General features: G+C 36.4%; 1 protein-coding gene across 3 annotated transcripts in view; it reads right to left on the reverse strand.

The window, feature by feature from the left end:
- Nucleotides 1-27901, reverse strand: part of CENPC (centromere protein C) — a 91361-nt gene that overhangs the window by 51134 nt on the left and 12326 nt on the right. For 2 of the 3 annotated variants that reach the window (XR_004044398.3, XM_030880674.3), the window contains exons 5-8: nucleotides 19222-19327; nucleotides 8362-8647; nucleotides 6897-7112; nucleotides 2933-3543 (exon numbers count right to left, since the gene is read on the reverse strand). Coding sequence is in view for 2 of the 3 variants with exons in the window: in XM_030880674.3 (XP_030736534.2) it covers nucleotides 2933-3543; nucleotides 6897-7112; nucleotides 8362-8647; nucleotides 19222-19327 (1219 nt within the window). In the remaining variant the exon portion in view is untranslated. The remainder of the gene's footprint in view (nucleotides 1-2932; nucleotides 3544-6896; nucleotides 7113-8361; nucleotides 8648-19221; nucleotides 19328-27901) is intronic. The other variant, XM_030880676.3, reaches the window with a different exon arrangement.

The raw sequence follows: 27901 nt of genomic DNA on the forward strand, positions 1-27901 counted from the left end.
CTAAAATCAGGAACGAGACAAGAATGCCAATTCTCACCACTTTTATTCAACACAGCTTTGGAAGTCTTAGCCACAGCAATCAGGAAACAAAAAGAAATAAAAGGAATCCAAATTGGAAAGAAAGAAAGAAAACTGTCACTGTCTGCAGATGACATGATACTATATATAGAAAATCCTAAAGATGCTACCAGAAAACTACTAGAGCCAATCAATGAATTCAGTAAAGTTGCAGAATACAAAATTAAAACACAAATCTGTTGCATTTCTATACATTAACAACAAAAGATCAGAAAGAGAAATTAAGGAAACTATCCCATTTACCATTGCATCAAAAAGAATAAAATACCTAGGAATAAACCACCTAAGGAGGCAGAAGACCTGTACTCCAAAAACTATAAGATGCTGACGAAAGAAATCGAAGATGACACAAACAGATGGAAAGATATACCATGTTCTTGGATTGGAAGAATAAGTATTGTCAAAATGACTATCCTACCCAAGGCAATCTACAGAGTCAATGCAATCCCTATCAAATTACCAATGGCATTTTTCACAGAACCAGAATAAAAAATTTTACAATTTGTACGGAAACACAGAAGACCCCGAATAGCCAAAGCAACCTTGAGAAAGAAAAACAGAGCTGGAGGAATCAGGCTCCTTGACTTCAGACTATACTACAAAGCTATAGTTATCAAAACAGTATGGTACTGGAACAAAAACAGACATACAGACCAATGGAACAAGACAAAAATCCCAGAAATAAACCCAGCACCTATGGTCAATTAATTTTACAAAGGAGGCAAGGATATACAATAGAGAAAAGACAATCTCTTCAATAAGTGGTGCTGGGAAAACTTGTCAGCCACAGATAGAGAATGTTCTAATTTCATTCTTTTAACACTATACACAAAAATAAACTCAAATGGATTACAGACCTAAATGTAAGACTGGATACTATGAAACTCCTAGAGAAAAACATAGGCAGGACACTCTTTGACATAAATCACAGCAATATCTTTTTGGATCCACCTCCTAGAGTAATGAAAATAAAAACAAAAATAAACAAATAGGACCTAATTAAACTTAAAAGCTTTTGCACAGTAAAGGAAACCATAAACAAAACAAAAAGACAACCCAAAGAATGGGAGAAAATATTTCCCCATTGGAAATATTTGGTTGGAAACGAAGCAACCAACAAGAGATTAATCTCCAAAATATACAAACACTTCATGAAGCTCAGTATCAAAAAAACAAACAACTTCAATCAAAAAATGGGCAGAAGATCTAAACAGACGTTTCTCCAAGGAAGATATACAGATGGCCAAGAGGCACATGAAAAGATGTTCAACACTGTTAATTATTAGAGAAATGCAAATCAAAACTACAATGAGGTATCACCTCACACCAGTCTGAATGGCCATCATCAAAAAGTCTACAAATAGCAAATGCTGGAGAGGGTGTGGAGGAAAAGGAACCCTCCTACCCTGTTGGTGGGAATGTAAATTGGTGCAGCCACTGTGGAGTACAGTATGGAAGTTCCTTAAAAAACTAAAGAGAGCAATAATACTCCGATAAAGATGCTAAAAAAAAACTAAAGATAGCGTTACCATATGATCTGCAATCCCACTCTTGGGCATATATCCAGAGAAAACTGTAATTGGAAAAGATACATGCACCCCAATGTTCACTGCAGCACTATTTACTATAGCCAAGACATGGAAGCAACCTAAATGTCCATCCACAGATGAATGGATAAAGAAGGTGTGATGTATAATGTGTGTGTGTGGTGTGTGTGTGTGTATATATACACACACACATATACACTGTGGAATATTACTCAGCCATAAAAAAAGAATGAAACAATGCCATTTGCAGCAACATGGATGGACCTAGAGAATATCATACTCAGCGAAGTAAGCCAGACAAAGACAAATATCATATAATGTCCCTTGTATGTGGATCTACCAAAAAAAAAAAAAAAGATACAAATGAACTTATTTTCAAAACAGAAATAGACTCACAGACATACAAAACAAACTTATGGTTACCAAAGGGGAAAGGTGGGGGGAAGGGCGGATAAATTAGGAGTTTGGAATTAACATATACACACTACTATATATGAAATAGATAACCAACAAGTACCTATTATATAGCACAGGGAACTATACTCAATATTTTGTAATAACTTATAAGGGAAAAGAACATGAAAAAGAATATATGTGTGTGTGTGTGTGTGTGCATGTATAACTGATTCACTTTGCTGTACATCTGAAACACAACTATACTTCAATTTAAAAAAGTGATACAAAAAGCACAAATTGATCTTTTCTTCATGATAGTGTCACCATTACAAATCTCGATCACTATACAGTGATGACATAAGGAGAGTGGCCATATTTCAGGTTTGACAGGACAATCCCAGTTTATGCTTACTGTCCTGACATCCTCTCCCATTCTCAAATGTCCCAGTTTGGATAATAAATAAATAATGAGTAAATAATGGAATAGAAGAGTATTAACTTTTATCTACAAGAACTAGCCCCACTAGCTTAATTTTTTCCCAATTTATATTTTAATAAGCCTCAAGAATATATGATGCTGTCTTATTTGTGTTCTGGTAACTACCTGGTTTACTAAGCCTTTCTTTACCTTTTACTTTTCCCTTTATATATGCTGCCATTTTAGAAGCTACACAAAAGTCAAGTGACCTGGAGTTGACCTAGAGTTGAATTATATGTAAAATAAAGAGATTCTAGAAAAGAGTTTGTAGGCTTTTGAGGCTCTGTATAGATTTACGTTTACTTTGCCTACTTCCCAAAGCTAAATAGGAGTATCACAAAAACACAAAGTGGTAGAATAATATTCTACCACTTTACATTACATATAAATACTCACGTTATAAGTATTTATACATATAAATATAAATACTTACCCAGAGGTAGCAACTGTTTTTTGGAAGTGTGAACACTTATCTCTTCACCCTCGTCCATATTTCGGTCTGAATTTCTTTGGAACCTGTCTTGGGCAATATGTGATATATTTATATTTTTACCTTTAGATTGTTCCATGTCAACTTGTTCTTCAACTACACTGGCCTTAAATTTTGTTCCCCGTTTTTGTTTTATAGTCCTTTTGTTTCCAGATGATTTTTTTGCATTCTCAGAATACATTTCATATTTTGAAGATTTACAATTATTTTCCATTTCATCTGTCAAAGCACAACTCCCACCCAGTATTTTTTGTTCAGAGGACTGAGATTTCTCTACTGGGTGAGCTTTACCAGGATGTTTGCCACTTTTCAAACTTGTAGATGATACACTGTCATGTTTTTCTCTTGACTTCTTCCTTTGAAGGAGTACAGTGCTCTCAGCAGGAGATACTGTGCATTGTTTCAGAGGCCCAGTCTTCTTTGGTATAGTAATCCATGGTTGATTGGCAAAACTTTTATCTGATTCATCAATTATAAATTCATCTTCTAATAACTTCATATTATTTGCAGGAGATAAATGAGGTGGAGCAGTTGCTATATGCCTAACAACAGAACTAAAACAGAATGTTACAATAAATAATAGCTCAAAAAGTAAAGCTTTTACCTTTGCTTTAAAGAGCAGTTCACATGTCCCCTCAATTTTTCCTTCCCCATTAAAATCCTTCCTGGGACTTCCCTGGTGGTCCAGTGGTTAAGGATCCGCCTTTTAACGCAGGGGATGTGGGTGCGATCCCTGGTCAGGAAACTAACATCTCACGTGCCATGGGGCAATTAAGCCTGCAGGCCACAACTACTGAGCCCATGTGCTGCAACTACTGAGCCCACACGCCACAACTAGAGAGAAGCCCATGCACCACAATGAGGAGCCTGTGCACCACAACGGAAGATCCCGTGTGCCGCAACTAAGACCCAACGCAGCCAAATATAAGTAAATAAATATTTTTTTAAAAAAACCTTCCCTCCTTTTACATTTCTATAATATCTGAGCATACTCATTTATTACACTAATGGGATCATAGAAATTTAGAGCTGGAAGGAATCTCTACTGCATCAACTAATTTGACATTCCCCTATTCATTACATACATTAAACAGATAAAACCCAGAGATGTATAAATATAGCCCAGATACATTGACTTACAGTACAAAAATGCATGCCATTATTATATATAATGTTATATTTTGTTTATATAGATGTTTCTTGGGGCCTGAATCCCTTAACATCCCTTAACAAGATTATTTCTGAGATACCTTCTAGTCTAATAGTCTAATAAAACACTACAAAATTACAGACTAAATTATATGATGTAAAAATTCACGCCAAGTTGGATAATTCACACATTTTCATACGTGTTTTAATACTGTAAGCAGAGTATAGAAATAAATGAAGTGTATCTAGAAAGGTAAGCACACTGGGCTTACACAGCATCTCTTCCAATTAGTTGGAAAAATTTTCTAAAAAAGGATGGAATTATTCAAAAGATGGTAATCTGATGGAGTCATTTTGCATTTCCCTCCTTTTTATGACAACAGCTTTGAGCAAACCACATATTGGAGTGAATATGCAAAAATAAACACCTAGGGTAAACATCCAAATTCCAAAGCCAGCATATACACTCCTGTTTCTGCCTTTTTCACCTGAGTAAGGATGCTTAACTATTTTTATACACAGTAGAAGAAAAGCAAGAATGGAAGAACTGGATTATCATGTCTATTTTTTTTTCTCATTTTTAAGATATAAAAAAAGATTATAAAATGAAAATGCCTTCTCTACGTCTCTAATCTCAAACCCCTGATAAAACCTTATAATGTAAAAAATTTATACACATATATGCTAAGAAATATACTGTCTTCTAATAGATAGACTTACAAGTTTATATAATTAGAAAACTCTAGAAAATCTAATAAAAAAGCAAAGTCAATATAAATAGACCACATAATATATAAATAGAAGACCATGTTTAAACAGAAATATTATTTTTCAGCACTTAAAGAAAAAGCCAATCTGATATAAATGTTTAATTTGCTTTATTGTATGTTATCTGTAATATCTATTAATTCTATATATTAAAGAAGTAATGCTAAGTATTTAAAAATAAAGCCTTCCGAAACCAGCCAACAAGAACTCTCTAAATCCACTCCTCTATTAAAGAGACTTCCATAACTTCAAGGTTATTCAAACCAAAGATATCCTTAGGAAACAACTTTGACACTTACTATAGATCAAATGTTTATATCCTTCAAAAATTCACAAATTGAAACCTAATCCCCAACGTGATGGTATTTGAGGGTGGGGACTTTAGGAAGTGATTAGGTCATTAGGGTGGAATGGCTCATGAATGAATTAGTATCTTTATAAAAGAGACCCCAGAAAGCCCCCTCACTACCTTCTACCATTTGAGGTTATAGCAATAAGATAGACATCCATGAACCAGGAAGCAAGCCTCACCAGACAGTGAATCTACCTGAGCCTTGATCTTGGACTTCCCAGCCTCCAGCACTGTGAAATGTAAATCTCTGGGCTAGGTGGAAAAAATCAAGAAAGACTCTGTGGCATTTGAGTTGGATCTTGAAGAATGGATGTGATTTGGTCATGAGGAAATACAAGAAAGACAATCATAAGGAAGAGCATAAGCACAGAAACGGAGCAGGAAAGCACAAGTAATAGTGAGTAGTTACATCTGGCTACAGCAATTAAACATACACTTTACTCGCTAGTTTTTCAAAAAAAACCCACAGCACATTAAAAAATACTTAATTACTTTTTTGGACATAGATATAATTAGCCCCTAAGTATAACATATTTCTATCAGATTATGGGGACAACATCCATACAAGGGATAAAAGATGCCACATATATATATGTATATATATATATACTGCATACACACACACACACACACACACACACACACACACACACACAGAGAGGCGAGGGGAGAGGGAGGAAGACTGGAGGGGTGGGGGGAGGGAGGAGTCAACTATGGAACACAGACTGAACCAAAGAGGAATTTCATTCACTCAATATGTTTTTTATAAAACCTTCCTAATATATTCACTAGCATTCTGATAGATCTCACAGAAAATACAAAAGAAACTAAACTCCTGGAAAGAAGGGCTCATGTCTTAACCTACTAAGAAAGATATATAAAATAGCTAAACTATAATACAAGGCAAGGAACTATTTTAAAAAACACTGGAGTGGGACTTGGAAAAAATCAGAAGCCTACAACCATGGACCTTAGAATAAAATATAAATTGGCATACGACAAGGGGAAAAGGTACGCCAAAGCCAGGACAACTGCAAATATGTATGACAAGTTGGTAGAAACAGTTCACTAGTGACAGTGAAGGCCTTAAATACTAGCTGACAAATCTCAAGTTATTCTATAGACCAGTGCTTCTCAACCCTAGCTGCTATTAATTCTAGTTAACTCTAATGTGCAGCCAGTTAAGAATCACTGTATGGATATTGTAGAACCACTGAAGGTTTTTAAGTAGGCAAAAACAGATTAAAACTTATTTTAGGACTATCCTTTTACTAACACAATCAAAAGAAATAGAAAAAATATTTAAAACACTTAACAGTGAAATACAGGCACCCTGACATAATTTTATTTCTAAATACTGTCTTTATTCTTTGATCTCATACGTACTAGAAAGTGCTGATGAACAGAAGCAATGAAAGCTGAATAAACTTTTCTTTCACATCTAATTTAATATCCCTTAAATGATGGCTTTGGAATTAATTTACTGGTAAGAAACTACTCTCTCCTTATGGGTTAGACATAATTTCAATTAAAAATTGTGTCAATTAAGATTAACTTCTAGTTAAATATCACTAAGAATCCTTAGATACTATTCAAAGAATGTGAAAGAAAAATGTGGACCATTTCTTAATAACTCACCTGGATTCACCTTTTCTTTTTACAGTTTCTAAAAACAATGTTGAAAAACTCTTTCTAGCTTGTGGTTGATCTTCACATTCTGAATCTTGTATTCTTTTTTGAGATGTTCCTAACTGTTTCCTCTCTTGTGGTCCTTCTGAAACTTTATCCTCTATTTCTGATACTTTATTCGTTACTTCTACTTTCTTCAAATCATCTTTATCTTCAAAGTTTAACCTAAAAGGTTAAAAGGAAGACATGATGAATGTTCCCACCATTTGTTGAGTTATAAGTATTCCTGAACTCCCTTACAGTAACAATACAACTGCTTACAAAATTTTCCAGTGGGCCTTTGTTTAAAAATTATAAATGCTGATGTGTTTCTCTTACACAACATACACAAGGCAAATTGCTCAGAAAAATTAAATTTTGTATTTGTTGATAGAAAAAAATAAGAGAGAAAAAGAATGGCTAAATCATATAACAAAGAAATGTGTAGCTTAGAACACTAGTTCTCAAACATTTAATATGAATTTGAATCATCTGAAGAATCTTATTAAAATGTAGATTCTGATTCAGTAGGTCTAGCATAGGGTTTGAGATTCTATATTTCTAACAGGCTTCCAGATAATGCCACTGCTCTCGATTCTGAGCTGCAGATCACACTGTGAATAGCAAAATCTTAGAATGTACTTAACTCCTCAGCTCCAAGAATCACACAAGACCCTAGAAAGATATTACACTCATGGCAGAGGTTCCCAATACCAAAGGACCTTGAACAATCTATTTTGCTTCTTAAAGGCCAAAGGGAAAGCCCCAAGAAATGGATGTGGGTTTACCACAACTCATCCCCAACAAAACTTACTCTTTGCTACCCTGAGATGACCTGATATATACCTACCCTTATAATTAAAAATAACATAGAGAAAATACAAATTGTTTCTCTTAGGAAGTTATAGAAAACTTATTATAAGGAAAAAAAAACATCCTGTGATAAACCATAAAGGAAAAGAATATGAAAAAGAACATATATATATGTATAACTGAGTCACTATGCTGTGCAGCAGTAATAAACGCAACATTGTAATTCAACTATACTTCAATAAAAAACATTTTTTAAAAAGAAAAAGATCTGAATATAACAAAATATTCACATATGTCAAATCTGAATATGTGAGTGCCTATTGTTATCTTCTGTATGTCTACAGTATTTTAAAATAAAAATCTTAAAGAAAAAAGAAAAAAACATGCTTTTCCAAAGACCATAGAAAAGTTTACCCCCAAACGTCTCTGAAGAACACTTTAAGGCCTTCCATATTAAATATAAACTGAATATATACTGAATGTATATTATGTTTTTCTCAAAACATGTTAATATTCCTCAATACTTACTATAAAATACCTAAAAGACTAAATTACTCACTTTTTAACATAAGATAAAATAGTTATAGTAAGATTAATATCTTTTAAATAAACAAAAATTCACCTTTTTTTGGTTTTATGAGAAATCTCTGTACTTGAAGGCAGCATATTTACTGAATTTTCAGAAGTATAGGTCTCTCTCTTTTGGGCAACAGATGGAATAGTCTTTTGCAATGAAGATGCTTTTGCATCCAGATGATCAGAAGGTAAGCCAATAGATAAGTAAAATTCCTCATCAGCTTCATTGTGATGATCTTTTAGTTTTTTACTTGACATTTTTCTCAAGTCAGATGTATTGTTAGAATGAACATCAGTTGCCAAAATTTCCTGATGAACCTCATGGGCCTGAACTAGAAGAAAATTACATGAAGATATTAAAAACTCTTTAAATAATAATACTAGAATGAAATGTGCTTTTTAAAATATGGCAACAATTTCATTAGAAAGTTTCCAGAAGACTCACAGGTCATTAAGTTTATAATCAAAGATCTAGGATTAAAATACACAAGTACTTTAAGAGTTCTAATTTATGAAATTAATAAACTGAAAGGTGTATTTGGTCCATGCTCCACAGTTCTAAAATGAAAAAAATCCTCAAACAGAGAAAATTCACAGTTAATATTATTGATATAGTAAATTTATTCAAGATTTGAATATAGTCAAACTCAGAGAAGGAGAGATTTGAATAATGGTTGCCAGTGACTGGGAGAAGGGAGAAATTCGCAGTTGTTAATTAACAGGTGTAAAGTTTCAGTTATTCAAGATAAATAAGTTTTAGAGATCTAGAGTACAACATTGTGCCTATACATAACAATATTGTACACTTAAAAATCTGTTGAGAGGGAAGATCTCATGTAAAAATGTTCTTACTGGGACTTCCCAGGTGGTGCAGTGATTAAGAGTCCACCTGCCAATGCAGGGGACACAGGTTCGAGCCCTGGTCTAGGAAGATCCCACATGCCGCAGAGCAACTAAACCCATGTGCCACAACTACTGAGCCTGCACTCTAGAGCCCACGAGCCACAACTATTGAGGCCGTGTGCCACAACTCCTGAGCCCGCATGCCGCAACTATTGAAGCCCGTGCGCTCTAGGGCCCATGCACCACAACTACTGAACCAACGTGCTGCAACTACTGAAGCCCACATGCCTAGAGCCCATGCTCTGCAACAAGAGAAGCCACCGCAATGAGCACACTGCAATGAAGAGTAGCCCCAGCCTGCCGCAACTAGAGAAAGGCCGTGCGCAGCAACAAAGACCCAATGCAGCCAAAAATAAATAAAATTTTAAAAAATAAATAAAATAAAATGTTCTTACCACAATAAAATAAAAATTCTTTTAAAGATTTAAATAAATCTTTACATAGCTAAAATAAGTAACAGGTAATCGTAGAGAAATTATGAGATTCAATCTTTAGGTTAAGAGTTGGGTAAACTAGGGCAGCTAGATGACCACACTTTTATACATATACATACATATATACATATAGAACAGATATATATAGTTATATAAAATATATGTATATATAGGGAGAATATTTATATACACATACATCTTTATATCTATACAAAGAGAATATATATTATACACATATATCTTTATAGCTATATAAAGAGAAATATATATTCTCTTAACCCTTAACCTTCAAATATCAAAGAAAAAGTAGAATGGCTGGGTAGTACTCATACTGATTCATACTCTCAAAAAGAAAAGATTAAAAATTTAAAATAAGCCAAAATGGCTTTTGGTTCTGTAACAAAATTACATAGACTCACTTTCTCCTGCTTCTCCCTTTAAGTACAACTTAAACAAACAATAATAACAGAACTCTGAAAGCTGGAAGAAGGTATATTTGCTAGGAACCTCAAGCCTTAAGCAACAACGGATAATGTGGTGAATCCCCTGTAGCATCAGAAAATGAAACAAACCAAAATACCACTGCTAGAACTCTATAAACACTTAAATGTCATTGGAAATAAACTCCACAAAAATAGGCAAGAGCCTTCACGTTAAACCAAAACAGGGCAACTATAACAAGACTGAAATACAATGAGGAGACCCTTAACATAATAACCAAAATGTTGAGGATACAATCAAAATGATTCATCATAATAAAAATTTTAAAAAAAGAAAAAACACTATCTGAAGAAGAAAATACGATCAATGGATGCAAATGGACAATATGAATCAGACGCTGGAATTATTTAACAAGAATTTATTTAAACCAACCACCATAAAAATGTCTTAATGTTCAATTATAAATTCTCTTGAAACAAATGAAAAGACAGAAACTCTCAAAGAAACAGGAGTTACAAAAGAGACCCAGCTTTTGGATCTTAGCCATTATAGCTGTGTAGTGGTATCTAACTGTTGTTTTAATTTAAAATTCCCTAATGACGATAATGATGAACAAATCCACAATGAGATACTACTTCACACCCATTAGGATGGGAAGGGAGGGAGGGAGGGAGGGAAGGAGAAAATAACAAGTTAACAAGTGTTGGTGAGTATACAGAAAAACTGGAACCCTTGCACACAGCTGGTGGGAATGTAAAATGATGCAGCCACTATGGAAGATAGCTTGGTTGCTCCTCAAGAAATTAAAAATGCAATTACCATAGATCTAATAATTCCTTTTTTGCCTATATATCCAAAAATATTGAAAGCAGGGGCTGCAAGAGGTACTTGTACATCTGTGCTCACAGCAACATTATTCACAAAAGACAAAAGGTGGAAACCACCTAAATGTCCATCAATGGATAAATGGACAAAACAAAATATGGTATACATACAGTGAAATATTATTCAGCTTTATAAAGGAAATCCTGACACACACTACAACCTGGCTGACACTTGAGGACATTATGCTAAGTGAAATAAGCCAGTTGTAAAAGGACAAAAGCTGAACAATTCCACTCATATGAGGTATTTAGAGTAGTCAAATTCAGAAACAGAATGTAGAAGTGTGGTTACCAGAGGCTGGGGGGTAGGGGGAGATTGTTTAATGGGTTCAGTTTTGCAAGATGAATAAGTTCTGTGGATGGATGGTGGTGACAGTTGGACAACCTGACTGTCCTTAATGCCAAAGAACTGTACACTTAAAAATGTTTAAAATGGTAAATTTTGTTATATTATTTTACCGTAATTTTTTAAAATCATTTTTTAAAAGGAATAAAGAGCACAGTGATGTATGTGTAAATATAAACACTGATTAAAACAAAAATAAAGTCTTATAGAGATAAAAGATATCAAAATACATAGCAGAATTAAAATACAGGATAACAGGAATAAAATATATGACAACAGTATGTCAGTTGGGAATTAGGGAGTTGTTCTAGTTACTCTGTCTGCATAATAAGTAACTCCATGCCTTGGCTGCATAAAACAACCATATATTATGTTCACTTATTCTGTGGGGCCGGAATTTGGCAGGGCACAAGCAAGGATGACTTGTCTCTACTCCATGAAGTCTGGGGCCTGGAACGATTTGAAAGCTTGCTTACTCACATGTCTAACATCTGAGGCTGGCAGCAGGCCGAAGAAATATTGCTGTCTATGTATGTCTGCAAGTAGGCTAGTTTGGGCTTCCTCACAGCATGATGTCTGGGTTATAAGGTAGAGTGTATCCTAAGAGGGAAATAAGGAGAAAGGGAGGGAGCCAAGCAGAAGCCCTTTATGTCCTAACCTTGGAAGTCACACAGTATCACATATACCACATTCTATGATATATGATGTGATATGATATATGATATGATATATGACATGATACATACAAACAACCTCACTTACGGGGGTGAGGAAAAATGCTGACCTAAGTAAGGTTAGAAATGGAGTCTGTAAAACTAAAAGCTAAAGAAATTGTACATAACATTGTCATACTAAGTGAAGTAAGTCAGACAAAGACAAATATTATATGATATCACTTATATGTGAAATCTGAAAAATAAAACAAAACACAAACAGACTCACAGACACAAAACAAACTTATGGTTACCAAAGAGGAAGGAGGGAGAGGGATAAATTAGGAGTACGGGATTAACAGATACACAGTGTCATATATAAAATAGATAAACAACAAGGATTTATTGTGTAGCACAGGGACTATATTCAGTATCTTATAATAACCTATAATGAAAAAGAATCAAGAAAAAAGTATATGTATGTATACACATATATATATAACCAAATCACTTTTGCTGTACACCTGAAACTAACACAATATTGTAAATTAAGTACAATAAAGAAATTGTACATAAGCACTGTACTCCAGTAGATAAAATTGTTTTCCATGGGTTTAAGTCAACAATTCTGATACTGTTATACATGCATATAGGAACAAAAAGTTAAGTAGGTAGATGGTGAATGGTAAGTGCCAAGTTTCTTACACACAGAGTGGACGTTTACAGATAAGCAAGGCAAAGAAGCAAGAATAACCCATGTGGTAATAAATTACAGTTGGAAACATCAATATGAATTCATGTTTAACTTAATACAGATACAGTTACACAGAAAAATATTTATAGATATGTGTATATATACCAGTTACCATACACACATATATTTCCTTGCTCTGTCAGTTGAGACAGTCTTGAAGCATTAACGCCCCAGGAGAAACAGCACACCTAGCACCCAGATCTTGGTTCCTAATACCATTCTCCAGTAAAAGGAACCACTGGCTCCTTGGAGAAATGGCTGATTCTAGGGTAAGTTGGGCCTGGAGCATCCTGTAGTTCCAGAAGGTAAGGAAATGTTAAAAACAACAGCAATAACAACAAAAATGGGGTCCATCAAAGGGGCACAGGAGCCAGTGAAAGAGCTTTCTAATGGCCAAAGCTGGAACAGTTTGAGTAACAAATTTAATAAAATAGTACTGGATTATAAACTAAAGTATAAAATAAAGTTTCTACCTCAAAAACTAAAAAAAGGAGCAAAATAAACCCAAACCAAGGACAAGGATGGAGAAAATAAGAGCAGAAATCAATGAAACTAAAAACAGGAAAACACAAAAACTTACTGAAACAGGAAGCTAGTTCTTTTAAAACAGTGAATAAAAATGATAATCCTTTAACAAAGGCAAAAAGACAAGACACAAATCAACAATATCCAGAATAAAACGGTATATCACAACAGATCCTGCAGCCATTAAAAGGATAACAAAGTGGGGCTTCCCTGGTGGGCAGTGGTTGAGAGTCCGCCTGCCAATGCAGGGGACACGGGTTCGTGCCCCAGTCCGGGAAGATCCCACATGCCGCGGAGTGGCTAGGCCCGTGAGCCATGGCCGCTGAGCCTGCGCGTCCAGAGCCTGTGCTTCGCAACGGGAGAGGCCACAACAGTGAGAAGCCCATGTACCACAAAAAAAAAAAGAAAAAAAAAAAAAAAAGGATAACAAAGTAATACTATGTACAATTTTATGCTGATAAACTCAACCACTTAGAAGAAATGGACCAATTCTTCAAAAACCATAAACTATCAAAAATGTGCCAGGATAAAATAAATAACCTAAATAGTCCTATAACTATTAGAGAATTGAATTTGTAACTTAAAAGCTCTTGAAAAAGAAATGCCACAGACCAGATGATATCACTGGAGAATATTATACCAAAAAATCAGAGAATTAAAATTAATTTTACATAAGCCCTTCTAGGAATTAGAAGGGGGAATAATTTCCAACTCATTTTATAAGGTTGGTGAGCATTACCTTGATACCAAAACCATACAAATACAGCATAAAAAAGAAAACTACAGACCACTATCTCTCATTAATTTAGATGCAAAAAATTCTCAAAATTTTAGCAAACTGCATCAAACAATGTATAAAAATTAGTAATACAACATAATTGACATTTATGGTCAACTGCACTCAACAATGGAATACTTGTTTTTCAAATGCCCATGAAGCATTCATAACGGCAGACAATATCTTGGGTCATAAAACAAATAAAACAAATCTTCACAAATTTTAAAGAACTAAAATGAAATGACATAGTGTATATATGCTATGCCATAAAGAAATCAAGACTAGAAATCACTAAGGGAAAGACAACAGGGAAGTCCAGAAGTACATTCATTTAGCATAATGTTTCTAAGGTTCTTCCATGTTGTAGCATGTATCAGAACTTCATTCCTTTTTATGGTTGAATAATATTCCACTCTACACATGTATCACATGTTGTTTGTCCATTCACTCGTTCATGGGACACTTTGGTTGTTTCCACCTTTTGGGTATTATGAATCATACTGCTATGAATATTGGGGTATAAGTATCTGTTTGAGTTCCTGTTTTCAATTCTTTTGAATATAAACCTAGAAATAGAAATGCTACTTAATACCTAATTTTTTGAGGAACCACCAAACTTTTTCCACTGGCTGCATAATGCATGTGGGTTTCTATAAATTCCACATCCTCAACATCTTTTATTTTATTTAAAAAGTAATAATATCCATCCTAATATGTACAAAGTGGTATCTCTGTGGGGTTTTGATTTGCATTTCCCTAATGACTAACAATGTTGAACAACTTTTCATGTAGTTGTTATCAGCTTGCCAGATGCATAGCAAGCCAAAATGCTGAGACAACAAGGTTTGCAGCAAAGAGAGGGTTTATTTGCAAGGCAGCCAAGCAAGATGATCTGAGGCATGGGGAGCTTGGGGAAAGGTGACTGAAAAAAAGTTGCAATAATCATCACTCTGCACAGGCCTCTGCACGGTCAAAAGGTTACTGGAGTGGACCCTTAAGCATAACCAGTTGAAGGGTGGTTCTATTCAGTCTTAACCAGCTCAGCACAAACTAGATGCAGCTGACCTGAAGTTCCCAGAAAACAACTCAGGCAAATACCTTGTTCAGGTTACAAGCCACTTGAAGGACATGCAAGTCTGAAACCAAACTCAATTAGTGAAGGCAGGTAAAACACATTCATTGGCCAACTGGACAAATGTCTATTCAAGTCCTCTTCTCTTTTCAGTTGGGATGTTTATTTTTGTTGTTGTTGAGTTACAGGAAGTCTTTATGTATTCTGGATATAAATCCCTTATTACAGGGGTCCCCAACCCCCAGGCCACAGACCAGTACTGGTCCATGGCTTGTTAGGAACTGGGCCACACAGCAGGAGGTGAGCAGTAGGTGAATGAGCAAAGCTTCACCTGTATTTACAGCTGCTCCCCATTGCTCGCATTACCACCTGAGCCCCACCTCCTGTCAGATCATTGGTGGCATTAGATTCTCATAGGAGCACGAACCCTACTGTGAACTGCACATGCAAGGGATCTAGCTTGCATGCTCCTTATGAGAATCTAATGTGAGGTAGAACAGAGGTGGTGACTCTAGCGCTGGGGAGCAGATGCAAATACAGATTATCATTAGCAGAGAGGTCTGACTGCACAGAGACCATAATAAATCAATTGCTTGCAGACTCATATCAAAACCCTATCAGTGACTGGCAAGTGAAAACAAGCTCAGGGCTCCCACTGATGCTGCATTATGGTGAGTTGTATAATTATTTCATTGGATCTTACAATGTAATAATAATAGAAATAAAGTGCACAATAAAGGTAATGTGCTTGAATCACACCAAAACCACCCGCCCCCCCACCCCCAGTCCACGGAAAAATTGTCTTCCACAAAACCGCTCCATGGTGCCAAAAAGGTTGGAGACCACTGCCTTATGAGATATACTATATGCAATTATTTTCCCCCTTTTGTGGGTTATCCTTTCATGCTATTGACAGTACCCTTCACACACTTTTGAAGGACGTAAATATATGACATATTTGTTCTTAAGTAGAAAACCTAAATGACGCAAAAATATGAATTTTCACAAAATTACTATACAAATTAAATGCAACTTTAGTTAAAATCACAACAAAATTTTATTGGAAACTGAATACACAAAATTCATAGAAATTAAAAAGGTCTAAGAATGGCAGAAGAGTGTCATGTATCAGAAGTATATATATAAATAGATACCTTTATATCAGCATGTGCTATAAAACTACAATTAGTAAAACAATATTGTGTTGACATTAAGAATAAACAAATGGACCAAAATTCAAAAGTATATTGAATGATATATGAGATTTAATACATGATAAAAGTAGCACATTCATATGAGAATGGATTATGTAATAAAAGGAACTAGCACAACTGACCATAAGGAAGAAAACAAAATTATAACATTATGCCACATTATACACCAAAGCACATTCCAGATGGATTAAGAATTTAAATTAAAAAGAAAAAAAGATGTTAAGATGAAAATGTAAGATATTACATATACCATTAGGATAAAACAGACCTTTTAACCAAAACAGGAAACTCAAAAGCTATTGAAAAAAACAAACACACACACATTTGACAATTAAAATAAAAAACGTTATCCATCATAAAAGATACTATAACCAAAATCTGTAATAGTCTAGGGATCATTTGGAAAAATATCTGATAAATAACAGATAAATTACACAAATTACAGATAAACAGTTACAGATACTCAATTTAAAGATCTCCCATAAACTAGAAAAAACAAATGGGCAAAGGATATGAAAAGATAAAAAGGTATTTCAAATAGCCAGTAAACTTATGAAAAGGTGTTCAAACTCAGTGGTAATCACTAAAGTAACACTGAGATCATTTAATAGTGATCAAATTGGCAAAAAGTTCAATAGAATAGTAAATACTCTATCAGGTGAAAGGTACTTTCTTACATTGCTGGTATAAAAGGAAATTGTAAAAGCCTCTTCTGAAAGCACGCATGCACGCACAAACACGTTTATATATGTGTTCGTTCAGGAGCACCAATGAAGATATGGAAGGATTCAAGGCTACCTCAGCAGGATGAGGGGAGTAATGATTATTAGCTTTTTCTTTTAAATCTTTGACTCACCCCAAATGAAGGACTTTTCTAATTTGAAAAATGCAAATAAAACTTTAAAAACTGGCAGCACATATAAATGACTGAAGGAAATGCAACAGAGAGAAAAAACACTGACCACATATATTCAAATATCAAATCATTATGTTGTATTCCTGAAACTAATATTATGGAAATTATACCTTAGTTAAAAAAAAAAATGCTCAGGGAGCCCATGGAGAGGCCCACATGGGAGGAAATTAAGGCTTCCTGCCGGCAACCAGACCCACATGAGTGTCATCTTGGAAATTCATCCTTAGCCTCAGTCAAGCCTTCAGATGACTGCAACCCTGGCCATCATCTTGACTACCACCTCATGAGATTACAAGCCAGCACCACCTAACTAAGCTGCTTCTGAATTCCTGACCCACAGAAACTGTATGAGATGATAAATATTTAAAAAAAAAAAGAAGAAAAGAAAAGAAAAATCTACTTGAAAACTCTTAAAGCTATGGTCCCTATAATAATTCTTAGTTAATGTCTCTTACCACATCCTATGAACGCTACCACTAAAACAAAAACACACATAATAATCAGATAAAACTTATTATTCCGCAAATCAAAACAACAATGAGGTACCAACTCACACTGGTCGGAATGGCCATCATTAAAAAGTCTACAAATAATAAATGCTGGAGAGGGTGTGGAGAAAAGGGAACCCTCTTACACTGTTGGTAGGAATGTAAATTGGTGCAGCCACTATAGAAAAGAGTATGAAGGTTCCTCAAAACACTAAAAATAGGGTTTCCTGGTGGCGCAGTTGTTGAGAGTCCACCTGCCGATGCAGGGAACACGGGTTCGTGCCCCGGTCCAGGAAGATCCCACATGGCGCAGAGCGGCTGGGCCCATGACCCATGGCCGCTGAGCCTACACATCCAGAGCCTGCGCCTCTGGAGCCTGTGCTCCACAACAGGAGAGGCCACAACAGTGAGAGGCCCGTGTACCGCAAAAAAAAAAAAAAAAAAAAAAAAAACAACTAAAAACAGAGTTGCCAAATGATCCAGCAATCCCACTCCTGGTCATATACCCAGATAAAACGATAATTCGAAAAGATACTTGCACCCCTTTGTTCATAGCAGCACTATTTACAATAGCCAAGACATGGAAACAACCTAAATGTCCACAGTTGGATGAATGGATAAAGATGTGGCACATATATACAATGGAATATTACTCAGCCATTAAAAAGAAAGAAGTAATGCCACTTGCAGCAACATGGATAGACCTAGAGATTATCAGACTAAATGAAGTAAGTCAGAAAGACAAATACCATATATCACTTATATATGGAATCTAAAATACAACACAAATGAACATATCTATGAAACAAAAATGAACTCACAGATATAAAGAACACACTTGTGGTTGCCGAGGGGAAGTGGGGAGGGAAGGATTGGGAGCTTGGGATTAGCAGATGCAAACTATTATATATAGGACGGATAAACAACAAGGTCCTACTATATAGCACAGGGAACTATATTCAGTATCCTATGATAAACCATAATGGAAAAGAATATATATGTATAACTGAGTCACTCTGCTGTGTAGCAGAAATTAAACACAACATTGTAAATCAACTCTATTTCAATAAAATTAAAAATAAAACTTATTCATGTTTTTTTTAAAAAAAAAAAATACACTGACAGTGGACTTGAGAGGGACTCAGAAACAACTTCATCCATTTCACAATTCTGTCTAGGCTGACCCTGACCTTGTGACTCAAGCCGACATATGTGCTACCTTCAGCATTTCTTTTCTTTTTTTTTTTTTTTTTTGCGGTACGCGGGCCTCTCACTGTTGTGGCCTCTCCTGTTGTAGAGCACAGGCTCCGGACGCGCAGGCTCAGCGGCCATGGCTCACGGGCCCAGCCACTCCGCGGCATGTGGGATCTTCCCGGACCAGGGCACGAACCCGTGTCCCCTGCATCAGCAGGCGGACTCTCAACCACTGCACCACCAGGGGAGCCCCTAACTCTTTAAATATATCTAGGCAAATATCACCCATGGGGATGCTACCAACCTGATTTGTTGACAGCTTCACTTGGTTCCACAATTAACTGCAGAGGGGCTTCTTTCTTCCTTGAAGAAACTGTACCTGACTTTGGATGTGATTTCTGGCACTGAGTCTAAAAGAGATACAACATTAGATCTATTCTATTAAATTACCAATTTTGATTAAACACATTTGTTCTTAAATTGAAAAAAGAGAGTATTTTTAAAAACAATAAACCAGCTGGTAAAGCTGCATACTTAACTCCTTAGAAACCAATTTCATAGTAAAGCTGAAATTTCATATAACCTATCACAGAAGCAATGTTGCTCTGAACAACTTTTAAAAACCTATTCTGCCAGAAGACTGGATAAATAAATTACCGTATAGTCATATATCACAATATCACAAATACAACAGTGAAAGGAATAAACTACAGCATACATGAATGATTATGTTAAACAAAAAGAAAGTCACACAAGTGTATAATCTCATTTACGTTAAGTTCAGAATAGATGCAAAAACATGTAAAACACTAAATATATATAGTATTTAGAAATTCACTCTATGCAGGAAAGAGTTAATGCACCAGGCCTGATCACTTAAAAACCTGCTTACAGGACTAGCCCTTGGCTGGCACACAGAGTCTTGGCTTTCAGAATGTTTCCTCCATTACCAACTGGAACCTGTTATGCCAGCCTGCCTAGACTGTTTGTATAAACAATGTGATTTATGGTGAACACCTTCCTTCTTTCCTTCAGAGAATACAGAATTTTGGTGGGCAGAGGGTACCAATATAACCAGCTCCCAATAAAAACAGGCTAAATCTCAAAAGGCTTCCCAGGGCAGAAAGACTGTACATGTTTTATAGCATTTTACTGCTGGATGCAAAGAGTGCACTCTGCGTGGCCCCTTTGGAGCGCCTGACATGGATTCCACCATATTCTGCCTGATGCATACTTTTCTCTTACTGATCTGGCTGTGTATCCTGACTATATGCCTATAACAAATCTCAGTCATGAGTACAACTAACTACAAGTGGAGTCTCATGAGTCCTATCTAGTGAAGCACCCAACATGTGAATGGTAGCAGGACCTGTCTTAAGTAGTGAAAGAAATATTGACACAAATGTCAGCACACACGCACGTGTGGTAAAGCTATAAAGCAAAAGATGGGAATGATGAACATGAAATTCAACACAGTGGTTACCTCTGTGCAGGAAGGAGAGGCAAAAGAATAAGATCACAAAGGGGCACACAGGTGCTTCAAAGGTACTGGTATTTCTAACATTGAGAAACGGGCACATGGGTGTTCATTTACGTTATTTTTAATACCTTATGTACATAACATGTTTTCTTTTGAAAATTTGAAATATATCAAGTCGTACATTTTTTAATTCTAGAAAAGAGAAATCTCATTCACACATTACAAGTGGGAAAGTAAACTAATAGACCATTCTGAAGAAAAAATTGACAATACTTAACAATTTCGTTTTAAAAGTACATATCCTAGAGAAATTCAATTTACAAATGCAAACAAGGAGGCATAAACAAAGGTGTTCACTACATCATTATTATAATGAATAGAGGGAAAAAAATCTAAAATTCTACCAATAGGGAAATATGTAAATAATGGAGCCACTACATTGCTAGTTCAGCGGATACACTAGGGAACTCAATTACGTAAAGTAACAAAAGCAAGTTTTCATTATATTCTACTCCCTTTTGAAACCTCACCAAGGATTTTTTTTAATGCATTCTTTTTTTTTAAAATTTATTTTATTTATTTATTTTTGTCGGCATTGGGTCTTTGCTGCTGTGCGCAGGCTTTCTCTAGTTGTGGCGAGCGGGGGTTACTCTTCGTTGCAGTGTGCAGGCTCCTCATTGAAGTGATTCTCCTGTTGTGGAGCACGGACTCTAGGTGCACAGACTTCAGTAGTTGTGGCACATGGGCTCAGTAGTTGTGGCTCGTGGGATCTAGAGTGCAGGTTCAGTAGCTGTGGCACACAGGCTTAGCTGCTCCACGGCATGTGGGATCTTCCCAGACCAGGGATCAAACTCGTGCCCCCTGCATTGGCAGGCAGATTCTTAAGCAATGCATCACCAGGGAAGTCCCACTAAGGATTTTTTTAAATGTATAAACCCAGAAGGATGAAGAGAAAGAGAAGGGAGTAGATGAGAGACATCAATAAACTCTTTTAGGTTGGAAAGCAGATTAGTAGCAACTGAGCAGCCCAGAAAGACCAGAAACATGTTAACAATGAAGTAAGCCCAGAAGCTGACAGATTTATGTTTAAGGAGAAACCCATAAGTTCAGTTTTTCAAGGTACAATGCACCTCTAAAAGAGGGGCTCCAGGTAGGGCCTGCAAACGGAAGAGTTGTTAAAGGATGTATGGGGGGAGCAGAGTCAAGATGGCGGAGTAGGAGGACATGGAATTCGTGTCTCCACACAGCTAGAGCATCTACCAGGCACTAGTGGGGGACCTCAGACACCTATGGGGACAGGAGGAACCCCCAAGTGACCAGGTGGGACACATGGGGAGGAAAAGTAGAGGCAATACAAGACCAGTGCCCCTGAGGGGTGGCTGGGGGAGGGGAGGAGCTCCCATGTTCAGGAGGGGCCCACCCACGGCGAGGGGATTGGCAAGACAGGGAGAGACCTTCAGAGGATTGGGGAATCAGAGGGGAACGTGGCCAGAGTTTCCCCCAAGCTCTCGGTCCCCAGCTAGTGTGCTGGGGTCCCAGGCCGAAACCCCTACACTCAAGGTCCCCTCAGGCACTTTTTTTTTTTTTTTTTTTGCGGTACGTGGGCCTCTCACTGTTGTGGCCTCTTCTGTTGCGGAGCACAGGCTCCGGATGTGCAGGCTCAGTGGTCATGGCTCATGGGCCTAGCCGCTCCGCGGCATGTGGCATCTTCCCGGACCGGGGCACAAACCCGTGTCCCCTGCATCGGCAGGCGGACCCGCAACCACTGTGCCACCAGGGAAGCCCCCCTCAGGGACTTTTCCAGCCCCATGGGTCTTGAACCTAGGTCCTGCCACCCCACAGCAAAGGCCTTCTCTGGTTTGTTTGGTTTTTTCTTTTTTTTTTTTTTCCTGTTCTGGTTCTGTTTTACCTTGTTGTTGTTTCATTTATATATATATTTTCTAATAAATTTTTACTTTTCTAATTTTATTTTATTTTTTATTGTTATACTTTTGCCTTTTGTTTTTGTTTTCTTTTGTTTTTCTGCCACACGGTGCAGTTTGTAGGATCTTGGCTCCCAAGCTGGGGGTCAGGCATGAGCTCCTGTTGTGGGAACACGGAGTCCAAACTGCTAGACTAACAGAGAACCTCATACCCCAGGGAATATTAATCAGAGTGAGGTTTCCCAGAGGTCCTCATCTTGGCACCAAGACCCAGCTCCACCCAACTGCTTGCAAGCTCCAGTGCCGACGCCTCAGGCCAAACAACCTGTAAGACAGGAACACAGCCCCACCCACCAAAAAAATAAAAAGATGAGACAACAAAAAAATATGTTACAGATGAAGAAGCAAGGTAAAAACCTACAAGACCAAATAAATGAAGAAGAAATAGGCAACCAACCTGAAAAAGAATTCAGAGTAATGATGGTAAAGATGTTCCAAAATCTCAAATAGAATGGAGGCATGGATCGAGAAAATACAAGAAATATATAACAAAGACCTAGAAGAACTAAAAAACAAACAGTGATGAACATCACAATAACTAGAATGAAAAATACTCTAGAAGGAATCAATAGCAGAATACCTGAGGCGGAAGAACAAATAAGTGAGCTGAAAGAGAATAGTGGAAATAACTGCCGAAAAGCAGAATAAAGAGAAAAGAAAGAAGAGAATTGAGAACGGTCTCCGAGACCTCTGGGACAACATTAAATGCACCAATATCTGAATTATAGGGGTCCCAGAAGAAGAAAAGAAAGAGAAAGGGTCAGAAAAAATATTTGAAGAGATTATAGTTAAAAACTTCCCTAACATGGGAAAGGAAATAGCCACCCAAGTCCAGGAAGCACAGAGAGTCCTATACAGGATAAACCCTAGGAGAAACACACCATGACACATATTAATCAAACTAACAAAAATTAAATTAAAAGCAAAAATACTAAAAGCAGCAAGGGTAAAGCAACAAATAACATACAAAGGAATCCCCATACAGTTATCAGCTTATTTTTCAGCAGAAACTCTGCAGGCCAGAAGGGAGTGGCAGGATATATTTCAAGTGATAAAAGGGAAAAACCTACAACCAAGATTACTCTACCCAGCAAGGATCTCATTCAGATTTGATGGACAAATCAAAATGTTTACAGATAAGCAAAAGTTAAGAGAATTCAGCACCACCAAATCAGCTTTGTGACAAATGTGAAAGGAACTTCTCTAGGCAGAAAAGAAAAAGACCCACAAAAACAAACCAAGACAATTAAGAAAATGGTAATAGGAACATAGGTATCAATAATTGCCTTGAATGTAAATGGATTAAATGCTCCGACCAAAATACACAGACTGGCTGAATGGATACAAAAACAAAACCCATATATATGCTGTCTACAAGAAACCCACTTCAGATCTAGGGACACATACAGACTGCAAGTGAAGGGATGAAAAAAGACATTCCATAAATATGGAAGTCAAAAGAAAGCTGGAGTAGCAATACTCATGTAAGACAAAACAGACTTTAAAATGAAGACTGTTACAAGAGATAAGGAAGGACACTACATAATGATCAAGAGATCAATCCAAGAAGAAGATATAACAATTATAAGTATTTATGTACCCAACATAAACATAAGGCAAATGCTAGCAGCCATAAAAGGGGAAAACAACAGTAACACAATAATAGTGGGGGACTTAAAACACCCCACTCACACCAGAGGACAGATCGTCCAGACAGAAAATAAGTAATGAAATACCAGCTTTAAATGACACAATAGACCAGACAGGTTTAATTGAAATTTACAGGACATTCCACCCAAAAGCAGCAGAATACACTTTCTTCTCAAGTGCACATGGAACATTCTCCAGGATAGATCACATCTTGGGTCACAAATCAAGCCTCGCGTTATTTAAGAAAACTGAAATCGTATCAAGCATCTTTTCCGACCACACGGCTATGAGATTAGAAATCAATTACAGGAAAAAAACTGTAAAAAAAAAAAAATACATATGGAAGCTAAACAGTGTGCTGCTAAATAACCAAGAGATCACTGAAGAAATCAAAGAGGAAATAAAAAATACATAGAAACAAATGACAATGAAAACACAACGGCCCCAAACCTATGGGACACAGCAAAAGCAGTTCCAAGAGGGAAGTTTATACCAATTCAATGTCACCTCAAGAAACAAAAAAACTCTCAAATAAATGATATAATCTTACACCTAAAGCAAAAAGAGAAAGAAGAACAAAGAAATCCCAAAATTAGTAGAAGGAAAGAAGCCATAAAGATCAGACCAGAAATAAATGAAACAGAAATGAAGAAAATAATAGCAAAGATCAATGAAACTAAAAGTTGGTTCTTTGAGAAGATAAACAAAATTGATAAACCCTTAGCCAGGATCATCAAGAAAAAAAGGGAGAGAACTCAAATCAATAAAATTAGAAATGAGGGACTTCCCTGGTGGCACAGTGGTTAAGAATCATGCCTGCCAACGCAGGGGACACGGGTACAAGCCCTGGTGCAGGAAGATCCCACATGCCGTGGAGCAACTAAGCCCGTGCGCCACAACTACTGAGCCTGCACTCCAGAGCCCATGAGCCACAACTACTGAGCCCATGAATCACAACTACTGAAGCCACTCACTCTAGGGCCTGTGCTTCGCAACAAAAGAAGCCATAGCAATGAGAAGCATGAGCAGCACAACAAAGAGTAGCCCCCCGCTCACCAAAACTAGAGAAAGCTCACGTGCAGCAACGAAGACCCAATGCAGACAAAAATAAATTAATTAAATAAATTTGTAAAAAAAAAAAAGTTAGAAATGAAAAAGGAGCAATTACAACTGACATCACAGAAATACAAAGAATCATAAGACACTACTACAAGCAACTATATGCCAATAAAATGGAAAACCCAGAAAAAATGGACAAATTCTTGGAAAGGTACAAACTTCCAAGACTGAACCAGGAAGAAATAGAAAATATAAACAGACCAATCACAAGTAATGAAATCTAAACTGTAACTAAAAATCTTCCAACAAACAAAAGTCCAGGACCAGATGGCTTCACAGTTGAATTCTACCAAGCGTTTAGAGAAGAGTTAACACCTATCATTCTCAAACTCTTCCAAAAAATTGCAGAGAGATGAACACTCCCAAACTCATTCTGTGAGGCCACCATCACCCTGATACCAAAACCAAAGATATCACAAGAAAAGAAAATTATAGACCAATATCACTGCTGAACATAGAAGCAAAAATCCTCAACAAAATACTAGCAAACATAATCTAACAACACATTAAAAGGATCATACACCATGATCAAGGGGGATTTATCCCAGGGATGCAAGGATTCTTCAATAAATGCAAATTAATCAATGTGATACACCACATTAACAAACTGAAGAATAAAAACCATATGGTCATCTCAATAGATGAAGAAAAAGCTTTTGACAAAATTCAACACCCATTTATGATAAAAACTCTCCAGAAAGTGGGCTTAGATGGAACCTACCTCTACATAATAAAGGCCATATACAACAAACCCACAGCAAACATCATTCTTAGTGGGGAAAACTGAAAGCATTTCCTCTAAGATCAGGAACAAGACAAGGATGTCCACTCTCACCACTATTATTCAACATAGTTTTGGAAGTTTTAGCCACAGCAATCAGAGAAGAAAAAGAAATAAAAGGAATCCAAATTGGAAAAGAAGAAGTAAAACTGCCACTGTTTGCAGATGACATGATGCTATACATAGAGAATCCTAAAGATGCCACCAGAAAACTACTAGAGCTAATCAATGGATATGGTAAAGTTGCAGGATACAAAATAAATGCACAGAAATCTCTTGCATTCCTATACACTAACAACGAAAGATCAGAAAGAGAAATTAAGGAAACAATCCTATTCAGCATTGCAACAAAAAGAATAAAATAAAATACCTAGGAATACCTCCCCTAAGGAGGCAAAAGACCTGTACACAGAAAACTGTAAAACACTGATGAAAGAAATCAAAGATGACACAAACAGACGGAGAGATATACCATGTTCTTGGATGGGAAGAATCAATACTGTGAAAATGACTATACTACACAAAGCAATCTACAGATTGAATGAAATCCCTATCAAATTACCAATGTCATTTTTCACAGAACTAGAACAAAACATTTTTTCATTTGTATGGAAGCACAAAAGACCCCAAATAGCCAAAGCAATCTTGCGAAATAAAGATGGAGATGGAGGAATCAGGCTCCCTGACTTCAGACTGTACTACAAAGCTAGAGTCGTCAAGACAGTATGGTACTGGCACAAAAACAGAAATACAGATCAACGGTACATGATAGAAAACCCAGAGATAAACCCACACACCTATGGTCAACTAATTTATGACAAAGGAGGCAAGAATATACAATGGAGAAAAGACAGCCTCTTCAATAAGTGGTGTTGGGAAAACTGGACAGCTACATATAAAAGAATGAAATTAGAACACTCCCTAACACCATACACAAAAATAAACTCAAAATGGATTACAGACCTAAACGTTAAGGCCAGACACTATAAAACTCTTAGAGGAAATCATAGGAAGAACATTCTATGACATAAATCACAGCAAGGTCCTTTTTGACCCACCTCCTAGAGTAATGAAAATAAAAACAAAAATAAACAAATGGGACCTAATTAAACTTAAAAGCTTTTACACAGCAAAGGAAACCATAAACAAGATGAAAAGACAACCCTCAGAATGGGAGAAAATATTTGCAATGAAACAACAGACAAAGGATTAATCTCCAAATTATACAAACAGCTCGGCCAGCTCAATATCAAAAAAAACACAATCCAATCAAAAAATGAGTGGAAGACCTAAATAGACATTTCTCAGAACAAGTTATACAGATAGTCAACAAACATATGAAAAGATGCTCAACATCACTAATCATTAGAGAAATGCACATCAAAACTATAATGAGGTATCATCTCACACTGGTCAGAATGGCCATCATCAAAAAATCTACAAACAATAAATGCTGGAAAGGGTGAGGAGAAAAGGGAACCCTCCTGCACTGCTGGTGGGAATGTAAATTGATACAGCCACTGTGGAGAACAGTATGGAGGTTCCTTAAAAAACTAAAAATAGAACTACCATATGACCCAGCAATCCCACTACCGGGCATATACCCTGAGAAACCGTAATTCAGAAAGACACATGTACCCCAATGTTCACTGCAGCAATATTTACAATAGCCAGGTCATGGAAACAACCTAAATGTCTACTGACAGATGAATGGATAAAAGAAGATGTGGTGTATATATATATACACATATATATATTTCATTCCATTTTATGTATATATATGTATATGTATATATGTGTATATATACATATATATGTACATATACATATATATGTACATATGTATATATATACATATATATATTTCATTCCATTTCATTCCTTTTTATGGCTGAGTAATATTCCATTATATATATGTGTGTGTGTATATAATGGAATATTACTCAGCCATAAAAAGGAATGAAACTGGGTC

The sequence above is a fragment of the Globicephala melas genome, chromosome 5, assembly GCF_963455315.2.
Source record: "Globicephala melas chromosome 5, mGloMel1.2, whole genome shotgun sequence".
NCBI lineage: Eukaryota > Metazoa > Chordata > Mammalia > Artiodactyla > Delphinidae > Globicephala > Globicephala melas.